Here is a 20,632-nt window from a genome sequence, read left to right as displayed (position 1 = left end):
CGGGTGGAGCTGGGGACCTGCCTGAGGTGAGCAGGGACACAAGGTAGAGGGGATGGGATGGGACGATTTTCCCAAAATTAAGGAGTATTTACATGTCTGGGGTCAATGCCCAGGGGCCCACGGTGGGCGGGGCCAGCGCCAAAACGGGGAGGGGAAATACCCGTCTGCGCCCTGCATCCTTCTCCCACCTCGGGGAGCTGGGCTCCCAGCCCAGGGCCAGCCCGAAGGGAGAGAAGAGGCACAGCACGCGTGCGCCAGCGCCCACCCACCCGAGCCCCAGCCGCTGTTCCGAGGAGAGGAGGGGGCAGGGTGGGCTCAGGTGGCCAGGTTGTCGGCTGGGAGGCCAGACATGCGGATCTGGGAGCTGCTTTTGCTCAGGATGGAAAGCTGGGTGCCCCCGTTCACCCCGCTGCTGGCCAGGGACGGGTGCCGGTGCTTGAAGTCCATGGTGAAGTAGCGGTTCACCTTCCAGCTCCGCCACTTCCGCTTGATCTCCGCCTGCACCTGCGGGGGGCAACTTGGGTGGTCACTTCTGGGCGGACACCCTCCCACACTTCACCTGCCCGCCTGCCGGCACTGGGGCCCCTCCCAGGCGGGCACTCCCATTAACGGTGGCTACAGATGAGGATCGCCTGGAGAGCTTTAAAAACCCAGATGCCCAGACCATATCCAAATCTCTGGGGTGGGGCACCCATATGTTTTAAAGCTTCCCAGGGGATTCCAATACGCCGTTAGGGTTGAGGATCAGTAAATAAAGCACTCTTCTGGGCCAAGACCCCCCCCCGTGTTGCAGTTAGCATGGTGTGCGCAGGGCATGCCCAGTTTCAGCGTCCACATACCCACCCCCTTTGCCAGCACTTTTGTGCGGTGCAGGCACCCTCCACCTCCAGTTCCGGCTCCCACTTCCACCATCGGTTCTGACAAGCTACTTGTACTCCGACTTCTTGTGTGTCCCAGCCACTCCCTGCAGGGCCTTGTCTGCCTCTCCATATCTACCCTTATCTGACCCTTCTGTAGGTGGTCTGAGCTAATCTTCTTATTTCTCAGATGCAAAAAGAGGAGGAAGCCTGCCATGGTCACCCAGCCAAGGCCCAAGCACTTGGTGCAATGACTTCTGCCCACTCTCCAAAGCCATCCACCCATTCAGCCCCCATCCCCATCTCAGCATCTCTGTTCTGCACTCTGCTCAAAAGCCTCACCCTAACAGGCCTGGAAATGGAGCATTACTAGAAGGTCCCAAGCCACTCCCCAGGGTCCCTCAAGTCCCGCTCTTACAGGGGATGGGTTTGGGCAGGCAGGCCGGCCTGCTGGGGGCAGGGCTGAACTTTGGATAGCTCCGCACTCAGCACCCCTGCCCATCACCAGCCTCAGAAACTGTATGTACCATTTCCTGTGCCTTGTCCTTCCTCACTTTCGGTTCGCCTTGACTAAGGTGCGTCTTATGGTGAGAGCCCTCCCAGGTGGGTCTGCACTCAACAGTTGGTGCCTTTATGGAGGGAGCTCGGCTCTGGAGGCTGGGCCTCAGCTGCACAGCAGGCAAAGTGGGAGAGAATCTGGCACAGGGTGGAGGCCGTCAGGAGACGCCAGCACGGCTGCCGGCCCCCTCCTGTAGGTCGGGAGGATCAGCCCTGTGCGCCCAGCAGGCCACAGCCCTGTCTGCTCCCCAGCAAGCTGTACCTCCACTGCTAAGAAGGCCAGGATCTTACCTCCCCGTTCAGAAAACAGTAGAGAACAGCCACCACAAAGCCCTAGGGAGAGAAGACAAACAAAACCTGAGAATGCCAGCAAGGAGCCCTCCACCCGGAGTGTGTGGGAGGCCGCAGGAGCAGCGGGTGACACCAGGAAGCAGAAAACTAAGATGATCTGAATGCAGGCACCTGCCTGGGAATCCGCGGTAAGATGGGAAAAGTTCTGTTCCACCAGGATGGCCACATCCATGAAGCCAAGTGGCTGGCGGGGGCATTCCCTCCCACTGACAACCCTGGCTTTGGATCTCACATTCCCTTGGTCAAATCCTTCCCATTCCCAAGGGCCAGCTCTAACCCACGTTCTAGAGGAGGCCTTCCCTGCACGCCCCAGAGTCTCCTCTGGGCTCCCCAGCCGGCCCGCAGGCCCCCTGAGGGCAGCAGTCCTACAGGACAGAGCAGTCCTGTCTGTATCCACCACCACCTCCCCACTCCACCCTCCCGCGGCCAGACACCCTTGTACGCAGAACACACAGAGCACCACAGAAGCGCCTGGGGCAGAGTAGGTGCTCAGCTCTTCTACACACATTCTTGACTTATATTCTGTGCATTTAGAATTCTTGTGCTGAGACAGGAACCCCAGGCTCTGACCCCCAGGCTGGGGCTTCGTCAACAAACCTCCCAGCCTTCCCAGGCTAAGAACCCGAACAGGTAAAATGGCTTTGAATTAAAATGGGGCAAGGGAGAGAGTCCGGTCAGATACACAGAATAACCTTGCGACCATCGAGGTCAAATACTCCTCTAAACAGCTGGGCTAGGGAGAGGCGCTCTATCCTGGGGACTTTCAAGGGAGCCACCCACCGCCTTCACTGCCCCACTCATGCGCCCACCTGTTCATTTACTCACTACGCATCCTCGCACTGACTCACTCACCCCTTCACTCACTCATTTACAGCCCCGTTTACTGATTCCTTCATGCATGGACTTACTAGTCTCTGGCTCTCTCATCCCCTGGATCACTTATTTACATATCTGTTTGTTCATCCCCCTGTTCAGCTCATTCAGCTCCCTGTGACCAGATCCTGTGCTGGGGATCTGTCTTACTTGGGTAAGACAAAGCTCCAGCACTCACGGGGTGCATGTTCTACAGGCTGAAGTCAAAGAGGTCTCTTGAGGCCACTCTGCCCACCCCCAGGGCCGATGGTGAGGGGCGGGGAGCTGCCGCCTTTGATTGCCCAAGGTGTCTGGTTCAGGACACCCAGACGCAGCAGCAACAAGAAAATAACAGCTTGTCTTCTCGTGGGAGCCTAGAGGGTGGACAGTAGAAAGGGCTCTCCCAGCTCCCTTCTAATCTAATCCTATTATTCCAGAGGTGGAACCTAGAATAGGTTAAAGACGTAGAACCACCAACAAGGTAGAGGCCAGGGCCCTGGCTCCCCATGAGTTCTGCCCTCCACACACACCACACCTACCTGGAAGGAGCCCAGCCCCAGCTCAAACACAAGTCTCTCCCTCTTGCTGACGTCCTCTGGGGAGAAAGCAAAGACCGTGTAGTGGATTCCAAATAGTGGGATGAGCAGCAGGGTGGACCGGGCGAGCCGTCTGTGGGGAAAGAGCAAAACCTCTGCTCCGGGGGCTGCCAGGGCTTGGGACCAGAGCCATGCAGGGCAGAGAAGCCCAGTCCCAGCCCCTACTCTCCCCCGGAGCTGGGGCCCCTATCCATGGGCTCCCTCAGGATTCTCTCCTGGTGCGTGGGGCCTGGGGGAGATGGCAGCCAACAGAGCCCAGGCTTCCAGAACTCCCTGGGAAGTGCTGGGGAGACAACCCCCTGTCTGCAGGGCACCCATCCCTCTAGGCCATGCCAGTATCCTGTACAACCACTAAACACGCACATGTGAGTATGTGATTTACACAGACCCTTTGTGGGAGGTGCGCAACCTTTGGGAAAAGTGAAGTCAGGGCAAAACCCTGGGATGGGATTTGGAAGGACAACACAAGGTGTCCTCAAGCAAAACAAGCATTCTCCTGCTCTGAAAAGCAGCTCCCTGTGCCTGGAAAGAGCAGCCCCTAGGGAACCACAGAGACAGTCGGCTTTCCTGAGTCTGGGGCTAGCCAGGCATGCTCGTGGAGAGTGATGGAGAGGCGCTGACGACAGGGAGGCGGGTGGGGAACATTGGGCAGACCACAGAAGGAGAGACATGGGAGGGGGTCCCAGGAAGGATTTACTGACTCCGAGCATAAACAATCACCATCTGGCAGGAGGAACCTGCCACCTGGGAAGCTGAGTCGGGGGAGCAAAGGCTGTCTGCTCAGGTGGGGGTAGAACGGGCAAGGGAGAAACGGCCCAAGGGACCTCAGTACTCTCTGAGGCCAGCTCTTCTGAGGTTCCTCTGACTGCAACTGGCTCCTGGGCCCAGTGGGGAGGGGCTCTTGTCTGAGAGGGTGGGGAACAGAAGCCACGGGAAAACATCAAGAGTAGGCATGGCGACGTGCTCTTTGCAGGTCCCGCGCCAGGGGGAGGGCGGCTCCCAGAGGGTCTCCAAAAGGGGGGACCCCGTGTCTGCCCACCTCAGCAGACTGGCTCCCTTTGGATCTCCTGGAAGAGCCAGCCTCGCCTTACAGGTGCAGTCCGCCCCCTGGGCCCTCCTAGCAGAGCTCGGGCAGCGGGGTACGGGGGTGGCCGTTTGACTTGGGGCAGTCACACCGTGTGCCCCTCCCTCCCTCTTTCCCATCCCAGCCTTTCTGGGAGAGAACGTTCTACTGAATGTGGGGCTTCCGGATTTCAGGAGAAGAAGAATCCGTTGAGTCTGAGCGATGCCCTTGGTTTAGCAGCATCTACCGAGAAGGAAAGGATGGGGAAGGGGAAGGAAGAAAAGCAGGGGAGGAGCCACAGCGGAAGGGGAAGGAATAGCCTGGGGAGACCTTCAGGTGGACCAAGGCTCAGTCCCGGAAGGAAACAGCCCCTCGAGTGCCCAGTGCCCACCAATCCTCCCCGTGCTCACTGACTGCCCATTCTATAGGACCTGGGGGGTGCCTGGACCAGAGCGGGCGCCAACAGGATCTGATGGGCGCCCACTCAGAGCCCAGCTGAGTTTGGGAGTGGTCTAGCCTCTCATCTGTCTGTCCTCTCTCGGATGTGGCTCTCTGAAGGCAGGCACGGGACCTCACTTAACTGTCATCTGCCCTGGCCAGCACACGCCATGCACAGGGCTCATACTCGGAAAGTGCGCGTCCATGAAGGGATGACCACACAGGCCCGGGATGAACACCTGGGAGCCCAGGTCCTGCTCATGCTCATCTCCGGGCAGCGGGAAGTGCTGGCTGGAGAATGAAAGTCCAAAAAGAAGAGGACAGTGGCCTGGAACCGCAGGCGTGTGGACATCTTGCGGGGGCCTCTGTGACCCTGCCTAAAGGGGTTACTTTAAAAGAGCAGCTTAACTCAAGAAGCTGAGGAGGGAAGGCAGCCCTGGGATGTGCCGCGGTCCCTGCCTTCTTGCCTCCTCTCCCCAGAATGGATCTGTTTCCAGGCATCTGCCCCTGACGTTTGAAAAGTGCCCTGGAAACCGAAAGGCCAAACTTCTCCAGCTTCCGTGGTGGTGGTGGATGGGACGGGTTTGGTACGTGAGAAACACAACCTTTCAGGCCCTTCCCGGCCCCAGGCAGATGTGGCGAATGCAGCAGGGCATCCCACAGTATAGTCCAAGGGCAACGCCTTCCCTCCCCTGTGGCCCCAGTGCAGCCTAGGAATAATCAGGGACTTCTGCCGGGGACCCAGGGCACCCCCATGACTCCTTTTGGTAGATGGGACAGTGGAGGCAGGTGAGGAGGTCACTAGGTCTCAGAGTCCGAGGACCTCTGTCCTTCGGAGGCCTTGGGCTGGGAACATATGGTGTGAACCTTGGAACCCCGCGTTGAGGAGTCACAGACTCAACGCTACGATCTGATTAACCCAGAGAGACCACGGCACAGGGCCTTAGCCTCTGTCTTCCTGCCCCAAGGAGGCATCACCGGGCAGAAGAGGCCTAAAGAGTACAAAGAAGAGCTCCAACGGTCAGAGCCCCCCGAATTCCAGTGGGCTCCCCCACTTAAAGGGATGTCCAAGTTGGAGCTGAGGCTCCAGCAAGAGATGCCCCAGGGACTAGTGCTTAGGACTCCCTGGGTTCAAATCCTCACCCTGCCAACTGTGTGGCCTTGAGCGAGTCATTTCACCTCTCTGCGCTTCAGTTTCCTCACCTGTAAAATGAGGATAATACAAGTACCCACCTAATAGGCTTGTGTGGGGAGTCAGCCACTCAGCATGTTCGGTGGGAGCGAGGTGCGTGGGGTGAGGGCCCCGCCCCCTGCAGGAGGACAGCCTAAATGAACTCAAGCTCAAGGCCCTTAGAAATAATTCAGCAGTTACAAAGATTGAAACCCAGAGACGTGGGGATTTGCGGAAGACCACACATCACGACAGCAGCAGCGGCAGAGGCTTCAAAGCTGCTTCCTGCTCAGCACCGGCCGCGCCCCAGCTGCTCCACAGTGGCCACAGCCCCATGCCCGCAACCTCCCCTCCTGCCCCAGGCCACGAGGTTGCAGAGAACTCACAAGACACACAGATGTCAACATGCAACAGCTGGGAAAGGGCTTGGGGCTGGAGGCACAGGCTCGCTCCCTGCTCTCCTCCAGCCTGGGCGGACGCAAGCTCTGGGCGGTGGCGGCAGCAAGCTCTGGGCGGTGGCGGCAGCAGCATGCGTCCCCCTCCCGTCCAGAACACCCAGCCGCAGCCACGCCACGCACACTTACAGAGTAATGGTGGACAGTTCTGACATCTTGCAAGGGTGCGGCTGAGCCCGCTGTGGCCTGCAGTAGCATTTCTGCACGCAGCTGCTGGGTGTGACAAGACGCGCATTACTTCAGCTGCGGGCACTGGGCAACGAGAAACTGAGGTGGGGCTTAGGGCGACCCGGCCCACAGGGCGGGCAGAGAGGCCCAGGGTGCAGAGAGAGACAGGGCCGGGGCGTCACGTGGAGGAGAAGGAGGAAGCCAAGGGCCGAGACGTGGTCAGCTCTGGACGCAGAAATACACACCTCTACATATATACGTGTGTGCACGGACGCACAGGTACATGCGAGCCCTCACACTGGGAAACCGACAGGTGGTGGGGTTCGGGAGGGAGGGAACACGTGTGTTTGGAAGGTGGGGCCTGACTGGGGCTCACGCAGGGGACCAGGAACTGTCTCCAGAGTCAGCTCCAGGCACAGAGCATGGCCTTGACGGAGATCCCTCAGCAAGATGGGCAGCTGGAAACTCACGCCATGGACCTCACGCTGGCCCAGCCCTGGAATCAGGTCATTTCTGCACTTGCTTGTGAAAACCAGCTGGAGCACCCACTGGTCCTCCCCCCACCCTCCCCTCCCGCACCTTCCTCTGACTGAGCCCCCGGGTACCTCAGTGTGGGCCTAAGGGGAGCAGAGGCAGGATGGATGGAGCAGACCCATGAAACACTACACATCCACCATGTAAGTTAAAATTAAGTGAAAAATCCACTTCTTGGGTTGCCTGAGCCACACTACAAGGGCTCCACAGCCACAGGCAGCTAGCGGTTCCTGGGCTGGACAGCACAGGTCTGGGGCATTGCCAACACTGCCCAGAGTCCTACTGCACAGTGCTGGCTAGACTTCTCGATAAAAGTTCAGAGCGCAGGGGCTGAAGGCTGAGAGAGCACCTTTCGGGCTCTGCCCCGCTGCCTGCGGAAACGAGTCACCTTAAGGAGACACCCACAGGTGGGCCCAGGATGCCCGTCCAGCTCTACCTGGCACTGGGCAAGGCACAGAGCTCTGCCTCCTCAGAGAGGTCTCAGGCTCAATTTCCACCTGCTTGTGCTTGGGTTGTCACAACTCATTTGTTTCCATCTCTGACAAACATGGAAGAAATGGAGTAAGAGCTGTGTCATCTCATCAGACTGCAGAAGAGGTGCCCATTTCACACCCCCTCCTCAGGCACCGTGTGGCGGAGCTCCTAGTAGCTGCTGGCGAACTGATCAACCGGAGGGGGTCGGATGCAAATAAGAACAGATACGCACAAAGAGGCCAGACCTTTGGCATTCATGGATTCAAAATTTGCGATTCCCACTCTTTTAAGAGTAAGTCTGAAGGTCCTTGACATGTAGCGACACGTCATTTTGCTAAGGCGAACATGTGAATCACACACTTCAAAGATGGGGCAAGCCGAGGTCCACCCAGCATCCTTGCCTCAGTTATGTCTGTGGTTCTCTCATTTAATTAACAACATGTTTCAATTCACACCAGACTGTGAGATGGGCACTAGTGAACCATTATACAGATGACGGATGTTATGATGCTCTGCTACCCAGACCAGCAGTATCAGTACCACCTGAGAGCTTCTTAGAAATGCAGAATTTCAGTGGCTGGCTCAGACCTGCTGCCTCAGAATCTGCATTTTAACAACATCCCTAGGTGCTCCACCTGCAAATCAAAATTCCAGGAACACTGTTGTGAGGAAGTCATGTATTTGAGAAGTTTTTCATGTGCCTCAATGAAATGTCAAAGGTCTGTTTTGTACACATACAAAGAGACAGATGGACACATACAAGTATGTTTTCCTCAATAATTAAAAGAGCTTAATTGGGTGTTCAGGAATGGAAGCCATTCTAGTCTTCAAATTTATTCTCTACCTTGCCCAGATTGAAAGGTTGACTACCCTCTCCTACAGCCAGTGGCCTGACCCCTCAACCTTGGCCTGGAAATCACAGAAATCAGGGTCCAGGAGCCCAAGAGCCCAAACCTCAGATGTCACTTCCTGCACACCCAAACTCTAGAGCTTCAGTTGTTCTCCTCTGAGACCCCCTTTCCCCAAACCTCCAATGACTGTTCAAAAGGATCCAGTGAAAAGAAACAAAAAGGAAAAGGGGTGGCAGAAAAGCGAGAGACAGGCATGAGAAAGAAAGACGTCAGAATCTCTGAAAAGTCACTTGTTAGTGAAAAACAGAAAAGAAATGCAATCAACAGGAAGAGATAAACCTAGGCTGGCTGATCAGCTCAGTTCTCACTTGGATCCAAGGGAGGATAAGAAACTCAGACAAGGGTAGCGGATAGAGGCTGCTTGGAGAACCCCACAGCAGGTGCACGGCTCACACCCACATCTGCAAGTCAGGGAGCCCTGGCTCCCAGGCCTGACTCTGCCAAGGCTTTGCTGTGTGTCTGCAGGAAGGTCAAAGCCATTTCCAGCCCATCTATAACCCAGGGATACAGCACATGGTTTCTTCTGACCCTGCTTTGGTCTCAAGCTAAACTCCACGAATGCTGCGGTGTCTTTTGCGTGCAAGGCTGCCTGGGCTGTAGCCCCTGGATGCTAGACAGAGACCCCTGCAGGGGAACCCTTTGTGGGCAGCACCCCTGTCTATTTCACCCTGCTCCTAGTGGTCGGCATAGCACTGGACACTCGGCAGCCCCACAGAATGTTGTGACCTGAGCTAAACGTTCTCCATAGGGTCCCTCCTGGTGCTAAGATGCTGTGTACCCCTAGAGCCCCGGCCCAGTCCCCAGGGAGGCACTCCCCACCACACTGGTACGCCAGCCAGCAGCCCAGTTCAGCAGATCTTGGAGTTTCCCTGCCCACCCTCCTTCTCCCCCGCAACTGAGGACCAGCCAGCCCTCAGTGCCCCTGGCCTGACCTGGGGGTCGGGACACCTGAGCTCAAAGCTTTGTCCCGCTTTGTTTGACCACTGACTTGCTGATTTTAGGTGTTGCCGCTTTCCTTCTCTGGACTTCAGTTTCTCCACCTGCAAAATGGGGGCAAACATTCCCTACTGCCAATCCCTAACAGGAGCTATCAGGATAGGGTGCTCCCAGACAAGGGAGAGAGTGCTTTGGAAGGAGAAGATAGAGCCCCATGTGAACTGAGAGCCTTAGGCTGTGGGCTGAGAGCTTCCCGGATGCACTTCTGCCTAGACATGGAAGAGTCTGTCTTCAGAGGCGAACGTCATCCCTCCGACACTGGGTAGGTCACAGCCCTGCTGAGCTATATGCTATCGGGTTGGCCAAAAAGTTCATTCGGGTAACATCTTATGGAAAAAACCTGAACAAACTTTTTGGCCAACCCAATACATCACGGTGTCTGTTCTCCTTCCTTTACCCCAAGGTGCCGTGGGGACCTGCTCTGTGGGATGCCTGAGGGAAATACAGATGGGGTTTCCCTCCCCGACCCCAGACCCAAGAGGCAGCTCCCAATGCCCATCTTGCAGCAGGGAGAGCACTGGGAATAAAGCCAGCTCCCTGCAGGGCCAGGCCTGAGATGCTCTCAGCACAATCAGTGTCTGCCCTGAAACCTCACCCTCCTGTTTCTCAACCAGTTGGCTTCTCACAGAGGTAAACTCTGGTCCCCAAGACAAGGCAGGCTAACCCTGACCCCAGAATGGGCCTGAGCCCAAACCATCTGCCCCAAACCAAGTCGAGCCTAAGCGCAGGCTTAGCCCCGACCCAGGCCCACACTCCATGCCTGGCCACTGCCCAAGTCCTGAGCCCAGCCACTCCTTCTACCAGCCAGTGAGAGAATGGAGGTGGCTCAGGGCCACTGTCCCCCTGCCGGAGCCTCAGGCCCCAACAGGTCCCTCTGCGGCTGGGTCGGGAGCGCCGTCTTGGTCTAGGGAGGAGGGCAAACCCTTATCATCTGAGCAGCTGGAACCAACCTACAGGAAGGGGAGTGAATGCTGGTCTGAGGGCACAGGCAGGGGGTCCTCTCGGGCTTTCTTGGGGATGCCCAGGCTTAAATTTGTTCTGGAAACAGGAAAAACCCGGAAAGCTGTTGTGGGCAGATATGAAGGGATATCAGCCCAACACATAACTCCATTGACCCAAGGGGACTCGGACGCAGCCCCGAAATCTCCCTCTCCTACCATGTCATGCCCCTTTTTTAATCCCCCCCATTGTCTACCCCCTTCCCCACCAGCAGCAGATACCTCCCAGCTCAAAGCACTCCAGGTGGGGCAGTTTTTTACAAGGCTGGAACCCACTGGGGCCTCTTCTTCCAGGAAGCCTTGTTTAACACTATCTTCTTGTCTGTAAAGTCTCTGAGGGTAGAAATGATGGTGCAGTCGAGTTTGAAGTCAAGGGTCTGCCTGCACTGTGGCTATGGCTTCACTCTTTCCTGCTGGATTCATCTAACTTCACTGATAACTAGTTCCCTTGGCTGTAAAATGGGGATTATAGTTAATCCAGATTTGCCGTGTGGGCATTAAATGTGCATGTACTGAATGGCAAGTGTTTTTAAATGCTCTGCAGCTCTTCGCGGCATGGCCACTTTGAATGTCCCTCACTTTCACCAGTAGGGTCTCCTGGACCCTAGAAACACTCAAGCATGATGCTGCATTTAATGGGATCAAGCTGATCCCTTGTCCTGTGTCAGCCCTCCCACCTGGCTTGCAGACCACATCCACCTGAGGTTTAATCTTTGGGGCTTGAGACAAGCACAAGTTTAGATTTCTCTCAAAAAAAAAATGTGCTGAGATTTGAGGGGGATTTTTTACATGATAAGAGTAAACCAGGGCTTCCCTCATGGCGCAGTGGTTGACAGTCCGCCTGCCGATGCAGGGGACACGGGTTCGTGCCCCGGTCCGGGAAGATCCCACATGCCGCGGAGCGGCTGGGCCCGTGAGCCATGGCCGCTGAGCCTGCGCGTCCGGAGCCTGTGCTCCGCAACGGGAGAGGCCACAACAGTGAGAGGCCCGCATACCGCAAAAAAAAAAAAAAGAGTAAACCAACTACAGCCATACCCCTGAGATATTGTGGGTTCAGTTCCAGACCACAGCAATAAAGCGAATACCGCAATAAAGCGAATATTGCAACTCACATCAATTTTGTGATTTCCCAGTGCATATAAGGGTTATGTTTACACTGTCCTGTAGTCTGTTAAGTGTGCAATAGCATAATGTCTAAAAAAAAATGTACACACCTTAATTTGAAAACACTTCATTGCTAAAAACTGCTAATCATCTAAGCCTTCAGTGAGCCACAGTCGTGACAAAGATCACAGATCACAGATCACCACAACTATAATAATGGAGAAGTTTGACACATTGCGAGAATTACCAAAACGTGATGCAGAGACACGAAGTGAGCAAATGCTATTGGGAAAATGGGGCTGACAGATTTGTTCAACACAAGGTTGTCACAAACCTTTAATTTGTAATAAAAGCAATAACTGCGAAGCACAGTAAAGTGAAGCGTGATAAAACGAGGCATGCCTGCAGCTGGTTCTTTAAACGTTTGTACTTCAATGTATAAACCCTGTGCTAATTACAGATGGTTCTTATCTATGCATTAGGAAGGCCTGACAAGACTCTACAGCTCCCAGTCTACAACTTACCTTGAAAACCCTGGCTCCACACTTCCCTCCCTCCAGACCCTGGGGTTCTTGCTGCCTGGGGAGGGATGTCCAAGCTGGTAAAGTATGTCCGGGGGTCAACAGAGGGTCCTTACTCAGGCTGCAGCTGAGCCACCATGTATGACCCTGCACAGGCAGAGTGAGGGGAAGCTAGGAGAGGCCCCAGAGGAGAGGTGCCAGGGACCTCAGAAGAAGAAACAGATCCTACCAGGAAGCAAGGTGGGGCAGGAGCTGGGGGAACCATGGTTGCTTAGAGCTCAAAGGACAGACAAGGCCGACTTTGCTACCCACCAGCTTCAGAGGCCCGAGATGACTGCTAGCGTGGGAACCAAGCCACCCTCAAGCAGGATAAGCAGGCCAGACGTAAGGATGTGGTTTCTGACACTGGACCAGAAAAGGTGAGGGGAGCGGTGGGGCCCTGTTTTGTGGCTCCTGGAGAAGAAGGCAGGAATGATCTCTCCGGGGCAGTTACTTGCAGACAGCTGGCCCTACCAGCCCATCAGGGCAGGGCCTCCAAGAGTTTATGACTTATGTGGATGAAAAATTTTCAGCTACATAACATACACATATAAGCAAAGGTTGGTAAACATTTGCCAAAACATGAAAAAATAAAGGGCGATAAATGGAGAGCCAAAAGAAGGAGGGGAGGGGCGGTCAATCTAATCATCCTACACGCGGGGAGGAGCAAGCCTGACGGAACCAGGCCCTAGGCTAACCCCTGCCGCCAGCGGAAGGGCTACTATCACAGGAGAGGTACCCAGGCTGAACAGAGACCAAGGGCAATCTCCACTGACCTGGGGAAGCCTCAGGGAGCCTGAGGGAAGGATCTGGCGCTGATCCCTGAGCAGTTCCTGCCTCTCCCTCTCTCCGGGAGAATGGCAGGGTGGAGGAGCCCTCTGCTGGAGTCTCTCTGCTGTCCCACTTGTCCACTGGGCAGCCCATCAAGGTTCTGAGCCCCAGGCTGCAGCCTCTGATGGAGGCCGGACCAGCCCCCTCTGGTGCCACGAGAGCACCTCAGCTCCTTCTAACCTGCTCTCTTCTTAAACTGAGGACGCAACACTTACGGCTTCCACGCCAGAGACTGTCCTCAGATTCCCTGTGCCTATCTGGCCCCTCCAGCCAATCACAGGGCACCAACCTGCCTCCCCGGGGCCGGAAGTGCCTCCACAGCACACACACCCAGATGGTCATGTTCCTGACCACAAAGCAAGAAGGGTTGAGATGCAAGATGACTGAAGGAGAGGTGGGCAACTATATTTTAAAGGTGCTTTAACCCAAAAGAATTCTTGCCAATGCCCATGCTAGGGTACCCCATCAGCGACACCCAGGCCTTCTCCTCCTGTGTCCTGTGTGCAGGGCCCATACACCTGTTGGATTTGACCATGGCATTCACCTAATGGTACTTACAAGTAGATGCTGGACTCATTGCCTCCCATGTCTGGAGACTGAAGTTTCTGCACGAGGATGACAATGATGCCGATGAAGAGCACAAAGTTAACCTGAGAAGCAAAGAAAAACCAGATGAAAATGATTCTGAGCAAAGACTTTCCACACCCCGGCCTCTGCACTGTCTGTTATTCCCCCAACAGGGCCCTCCTCCCATCCAGTCAAGATCCCATCTAGGCTTATAATCTTAAGATGGCAGCATGAGAACACACTCATTCACCCCCCAGCCTCCCTCCGTATCACTGAAATGACAGAAGAGAGAGATGAAGAAGAATTCCATAAGAGTACTGAGAAATAGCAAAGATTATCATGAGTGAGCCAGAAAAGGGAGCAATTTCTGGAAAAGAAAGAGCAAACAGTGTCAGGGTGATGGAAAAACTACAGTGCCAAGGAGAGAAGAGGCTATCGCAGAGGTGAGAGCTGTCCTCTGGAGAAACTCCAAGTCCAGAGTCACTGAATACGGAAAACCAGAATGGACAACCATATAAGCATTTTTAATTAAAGGACTGCCTGGGGATAGCAATAACGTTTACCTTCAGACAAAAGCTCTCTAAACAAAGCGGGAAGCTGTGTGTATGGTGAGAAAGGAAGAGGGAGGGGAGCAAATAAAAAGAAACAAGGCGACTACGCAGCAACATCTGGCTGTAGCAAAGCAGCGCTCAAGGAGGAAACGGAGAGCCTAACACTAACTTAATAAAAAATAATAAATATTGAAAATAGAATAATTAACCATTCAAATCAAAATCTAGGGAAAGAGTACCACAAATTTAAGTTATACAAGAAAGAAGTTAAAGATAAAAATTCATTAAAGAGGGCTTCCCTGGTGGCGCAGTGGTTGAGAGTCCGCCTGCCAATGCAGGGGACACGGGTTCGTGCCCCGGTCCGGGAGGATCCCACGTGCCGCAGAGCGGCTGGGCCCGTGAGCCGTGGCCGCTGAGCCTGCGCGTCCAGAGCCTGTGCTCCGCAACGGGAGAGGCCGCAACAGGGAGAGGCCCGCGTACTGCAAAAAAAAAATCATTAAAGAAATACAAAAAAAAAGTAGACTTGATCGATAAAAATAAAATTTTTTGGTTTTGCTCTGCTTGTTTTCACAGATCAAGTAGAGTGGTAAAGCCTCCTCCAGAGGGCAGGGTTCTGTCAGTCCTGCTTTCTACTGCATGCTCAGTGTCTAATCGGTACCCGGGATTTAGCACAGTAAATACTGTTAACTGCACATGTTAGTCCAAAAGGAGAAAATGCAATTAAGCACATTTAGGGATGAGAAAGAGGACAACAGATGTACAGAATATTTTAAATCATCACAAGGAAAAAAAATCAAACAAAATGGGAAAATATAAATTAATCAAATCAAATCAACATGTAGAAAATCAGAATAGAGCAATGACCTCAGGAGAAATTTAAAAAGTACTCAAAGACTTATGCATTAAAAGGCACCAGCCCAGATAATTTTACTGGCCAGTTTCAAAATACCCTAAGGGAAGATGTAATTTACATACTACTTCATTATTTAAAAGCAAATAAAAAGAAAACCTCCCAAATTACCTATGAGGCTAACAAAACCCTAGTACAAAACGTAGACAAGGACAGAAAGTGTGTGCGCGCACACACACCCACGCACACGCCTAAAACCGGAGAACTTACAAAGAACGATGTAAAAACTATAAACAAAATATTAACATATAGAATTTAGCAGTGCATTAAAAGAACAAACAAAAAAAACCAAACAAACAAAGAACAAACAGATCACAGCCATAAAGATTCTACGTCAGGAATGCAAAAAAAATCTACTAATATTTGTTACATTAACAGATTAAAACAACGAACTACCTTTATACCACATAAGATTGGTGAATAGTTCAGTAATGGAAACATCAACAAAAACATAAGAAATGAGCACTTTCGTACTCTGCCTGTGGAAGGCAATTTGATATCCATGAAAGTGTTAAATGTATACATCCTTTGTCCCAGAAATTCCACTCCTGGGATTTACTCTAAAGCATATTCACACATAACTCAAGAGTATGCACAAATATATCCACCACAACACTGTTCATCAAGAAGATAAACTGGAATATTATAAATGTCCATCACTAAGGGAATGATCAATTAATGTCTCCAAAACACATCTGATAAAATTCAACACCTATTCCTGACTTTTAAAAAATAAACACTAAAACAAGAAAAGAATAGAAACTTTGCTAACTCAGTGAAGGTAACTCCCCAAAACTATACCAAACACCATCCTCAAAGAAACCAAGGAATAAACAGTATAAATATTGGAAATGAAAAATAAAATGTATTTCCATTTATAGATCATGTAATTTTCCATGAGAACCAACTGAAAATGGATAAGAACCAATAAAAGAGCTTCAAAAGGTAACCAAGAAAAGAAAAAAATACACAAAAACTAATAGCTTCCCTAAGTCCCAGCACAAATACACCCACTAGAAAATATAACGAAAGAATGATTCCTAGACACAAGACGAGCACAAACGGAAAGACACCATAAAGGGAAACCTAACAAGACAACTAAAAAAAACTGTCAAAAATGACTCTATGAGAAAGACTGAATAAATGGAGAATCATGCCATATTCTTGGAAAGGAAGACTCAATATTTTAAGAAAACCACTTCTCCAAATTTGTTTATAAATCCAATGGAGTTCCTATAAAAATCTCAACCAGCCTTTTTTTTTGCAACTTGACAAATCTGCAACTTGACAAATTTGAAAGTCCATCTGAAAAAGTAAATGTGCGAGAAAATTTGGAAGGGGAAAAAAATAAGGAAGGGGATATGAGCACACCCGATATCAAAACATGCTGCCAGTTTACAGTAACTTGCCACAGGAAAAACCAAATAGATTAGTTACATGGAGTAGGAAGTCTGGAACTAAATACAAGTAGAGTACATTGAGTGTTTACGATAAAGTGGCATTTCTACGTAATGGAGAAAGAAGGACCTATTCAATAAAAAGAACTGAGAGGGTGGATGTCCACCCATTGGAAAAAAAATAAGGTTAGCTATCATTTCAGATCAGACAGAGAAATAAAATTTCAGATAGATTAAAGGCATATGTGTAATAATGCAATCTATAAAATTGTTATAAAACAATTAAGAATACTTTTATATCTTAAGGTTGGGAAAGACTTCCATAAACAAGAAATAAGGCTCAGTGCTTCCCTGGTGGCGCAGTGGTTGGGAGTCCGCCTGCCGATGCAGGGGACACGGGTTAGTGCCCTGGTCCAGGAAGATCCCACATGCCGCGGAGCGGCTGGACCTGTGAGCCATGGCCGCTGAGCCTGCGTGTCTGGAGCCTGTGCTCCGCAACGGGAGAGGCCACAACAGTGAGAGGCCCGCGTACCACAAAAAAAAAAGAAAGAAAGAAAGAAAGAAGTCTCAGAATTCATGATGAGAAAGCCTGACGGTCTGACTATATAAAACTATGCAATCTTGGAAGTATACTTACAACATGTATAACAGATGAAGCATTACTATCTATCGAACAGTAAGAAAGATAACAACTGGACTAGAAAAATGAGCAAAGAATAGATAATAACCAGAATAAAAACAAATTGTCAATAAATATTTGAAAAAAATGCTCTGTTGCACTAGCAATATGGAGAAATGCACATTAAAACAATAAGCTACCATTATCTCCCACAAGGCTGTGCAAAAATTTAAATGATTGAAATTACAAGTGCAGACAATGATATGGGAATACCCTTTGTGACCCAGCAATTCTACTCTAGGGATTAATTCTAAAGAAATATTCACACGTTTTCAAAACTATGCACAGAACTGTTCCTAGTAGCATCTTTCATAATGAGGGAAAATGGGATAAAGATAAATGTCCAACACTCGCGGAAGAGCTAAATAACTTGTGCATCCTTTTTGCAGAATATAACACAGCCACGGGAGGTTGGTTTGTGTGGTGACCTCTTTATTTCTCCTCCTCCCCTGCCTTTCAGCCCAGGCCTCTGTTTCTTCCCTGCTTCTTGTCCCAAGGACACTCACCATTATGGAGCCAACCACAGGGGCTTTGATCACCCACCACAGAGCCGTGTTGTCATTCATATCCCAGCAGCTGCAAGACAGACAGAAAGAAGAGAGATGATGCTTGGGGGCATCATCTCTCCTGGCTGGCTGGAAGGGATGGAAGGGCATCACCATCTCCTTCCAGCCAGCCCCTCCTGCAGCTCTGAGGAGGGGCTGGCTGGAAGGAGAGCTCTCAGGCGGGCTGCACACCCAAGCCCAGCTCTGGTTCCAGTGCCTTGGTCCTTCCCTCTGCTCCCCTGTCAAGGCAGGGACTGGAGCCCAGGAGTGAGGGCACCAGCGGGCTCCTGGGCAAGGGCCACGTTCCCCCTTCAGACCTAGGGCTCTGGGGGATGCGACCTCACCCTCGATATTCCTCCTCCCCTCCCTAAAAGGAGAACAGCCACTCAGAGTTGGGCCCAGAAGCAGAGCAGGACTCTGAAACCTTGCACATTCCCTCACCGAGTCCTGGCTGAGATGTGGCTGGGTGGGTCCACCCGCAGTGGGGTCAGGGCACAGTCACTGCCCATGGGGTGCGGTGCAGGCGCACCCGATGGGGGGCACCCCATGGGGTGCAGCCCATGCCCATGGGCATGGGGGTGCAGCCATGCCCGGCATTGGATGGTTTGCCTGAGACAGTTCATGGGATATCAGGACAGCCGCTGACAACCATCTGTAAGAGCCTCCTTGGGGCTCCGGCCCTGGCTCTCGGGCATGTACTCACCCTGTGTCATCGAAGTAGAGCCTCAGCACAGCCCACACGGACACACACACAGTTGGGGTCCCTGGAGAGCAAGAAAAGGAGCCCTGTGATAACTGGAAAACCAATAGGCCCAGTGTCCCCCTCAGACTTAGGGCTTCTGGGGGCCAATGAACCCCTCAGAGGTGGGGTCCCGATCCATGGGACATGTCTCCCTCTCAGACCTCGAGTCCTGGGGACCCTAACTGTCCCTCACACCCAGGCCTCCTGGGGGTCCATGTCTCTCCCAAACCCTGGGCTACTTCGCCTCTCAGGAGGACTCTTGAGCATATCCCCTCCATCAGACAGTGGGCTTCCTACGAGAAGAGCAAGAAAGCATCCAAGAACCGGGAGTGTGCCATCAGCTGTGAGGCAGGTCAGTGCCTCCCTCCTCTGACCTGACGCTCCCGTACGGCAGGACCAAGGACATCCCCGGCCATGAGGCCTGAACCTGTCTGGGAGACAGCCAGTGACCTACCCCAGCCAATGAGGATGTACCAGTAGAAGTATCTCCTCTCGGGGAAGAAGGTCTCCACCAGCAGGGTGAAGAGGTACAGGCCCTCAATGAACAGCCAGAAGTAGTTGGATACGACACAGTAGTGGAAGAAAACCATCACAGCCTTGCATTCCACCTGCAGGGAGAGCGAGGAGGGGGAGGGTGGCACGAGGCCCCACCGAACCCTGAAAATCCAGCCCAGCAGGACCAGAGAGGATCCTGAGGACCCTTCAGCTGAAGCATGCTCGGGCTTAAACACCCCGTGGGTCTGAAAGACTCAATATTCCTGGATTCAGAGTTTAAAACTGCAGCATCCTATGAGTCCGAGTCGAAGCTGCCATGGAGGCAGACCTGCACAGGTCAGAGAACATGGAACCCCCTTTTCTCCCCAGGCTCATTCTCCCCGACTTTCCCGTCCCGTCCCCAGTCCCCACAGGAGAGGCGAATAAGGAGAACCCTGCAGGAGCCTCCTTGGTAAAATAGAGGTTTCAGGCATCACATAGGTTAGGGGAACACCCCTGGCCCCCCGGAAATCTCATAGATCCCCCTCCAAGTGAGCCCTTTCAGGTCAAGGTCTTGTGCTCTGGGCTGTTCTTTCCATCCTGCCCCAGCGAAGCCTATCTTTTCTGCTTATCTCCAAATGTATCAGAACTGGGGAGGTGGTCTGGAGGGAACCCCAGCCAATCAGCCCCTTGGCTCCATCTTGGGTTAAACGACCCGCGGCCAAGCCAGCCCTCTCTCTGAGCCTAGTCAAGCGGAACTTGACATTTCCACCCGACCCTCCTCAACTGCTCTGCCAAGGACACACAGAGGCCAAGGGACAGGAAGTGAAGTCCCGCTGGGGTCTCACTGGCTGCTAGTAACCGCATGGTCATTCCTGGGTTCCCGTGTTCACTGGGGTCGATGCCTTAACCTGTAGGAAAACACCTGGGCGGCAGGGCGTCGCAGGGAGGGCCAGTCCTGGCAGGGCTCCGTGCACTCACAGTGGAGATGAAGCAGTGGTTGCCGTCCTGCTCAGCGTAGAGGATCCAGTCTTTGATGAAGACGGAGATGGCCCTCAGCATGAAAGACGCAAAGAGGTTCATGTGGATGAAGTTTCGGGTGCAGTGCAGCTTCCTACACCAGCGGCCAGGGAAGCAAAAGGCTTTGAAGTAAGGAACTCCACAGCCTTCCACCCTCCACCTCAGGGTCTGCTTTGGGCCGACTCCACGGCTTTGTCTCAAGGGGGTCCTCCACCTAGACCATCCCCTTCTTCCCACCTAGGCTCTAAACCCTTGCTCGCTCCCAGGCCCCTGCCACCTGGCCCCACTACCCCGTGACCTACTCTCTCCTGTGACCTCTCTTTATCTAGACCAGGAAGATAAAGTGAGGAACGTAGGTCTCCTGCCCAGGGTCTTCCTTGCTGTGTGGCCCTGGACAAGTCAGTTGCCCTCTCTGGGATCAAGTTTCCCATCTCTTATCCTAGGGGTGGGGGAAATGCCTTCCAAGGGACTTCCAGAGCCGACATCCAGGGAAGGAGTGGGAGGTGGGAGGGATGGAGCAAGGGCTCTGAGCTGGGGTGGGCTGCACTCGCTCGAATGCTGCCCAGGGTCTCACCGGAAACGACACAGGATGACCATGGCAGTGGTGAGGGTGACGAGGGACGTGCTGTAGCCAACTGTGTACAGGGCCTTCACCGACAGGTAGTAATAATCCTGGAGCAGAGCACAGGACACGCAGGGCTCCACATGGGGCCTGCCCCCGGCCCCCACGGAACTGCATCCGATCTCCCAGGCCAGGGCCTGCTGCCCAGCTCCTCCCTCCTCTCTGCTCTTGTTGATGGCCTCTCCTCCACACCCCACTCAGTTCCTCC

The 20,632-nt window shown here is 53.0% G+C and overlaps 1 protein-coding gene across 5 annotated transcripts in view; it reads right to left on the bottom strand.

Moving 5' to 3' along the window:
• Nucleotides 1-279: 279 nt before the first annotated feature.
• Nucleotides 280-20,632, bottom strand: part of ADCYAP1R1 (ADCYAP receptor type I) — a 39,068-nt gene continuing 18,715 nt past the window's right edge. The window contains exons 7-16 of one of the 5 annotated variants that reach the window (XM_029233697.1): nucleotides 20,377-20,450; nucleotides 19,764-19,896; nucleotides 18,763-18,916; nucleotides 18,270-18,330; nucleotides 17,528-17,597; nucleotides 13,476-13,567; nucleotides 6,471-6,554; nucleotides 3,158-3,287; nucleotides 1,707-1,748; nucleotides 280-504 (exon numbers count right to left, since the gene is read on the bottom strand). In XM_029233697.1, coding sequence (XP_029089530.1) covers nucleotides 316-504; nucleotides 1,707-1,748; nucleotides 3,158-3,287; nucleotides 6,471-6,554; nucleotides 13,476-13,567; nucleotides 17,528-17,597; nucleotides 18,270-18,330; nucleotides 18,763-18,916; nucleotides 19,764-19,896; nucleotides 20,377-20,450 — 1,029 coding nt within the window. In that variant the 3' untranslated portion in view covers nucleotides 280-315. Of the gene's footprint in view, nucleotides 505-1,706; nucleotides 1,749-3,157; nucleotides 3,288-6,470; nucleotides 6,555-13,475; nucleotides 13,568-17,527; nucleotides 17,598-18,269; nucleotides 18,331-18,762; nucleotides 18,917-19,763; nucleotides 19,897-20,376; nucleotides 20,475-20,632 lie in introns of all 5 variants that reach the window. The other 4 variants (XM_029233700.1, XM_029233696.1, XM_029233698.1 and 1 more) reach the window with 4 other exon arrangements.

This window comes from Monodon monoceros, unplaced genomic scaffold, assembly GCF_005190385.1.
Source record: "Monodon monoceros isolate NGI ecotype Baffin Bay Population unplaced genomic scaffold, NGI_Narwhal_1 Super_Scaffold_2, whole genome shotgun sequence".
Lineage (NCBI taxonomy): Eukaryota > Metazoa > Chordata > Mammalia > Artiodactyla > Monodontidae > Monodon > Monodon monoceros.
Note: the sequence above shows the minus strand (reverse complement) of the source record. Positions and strands in the feature narration are given on the sequence as shown.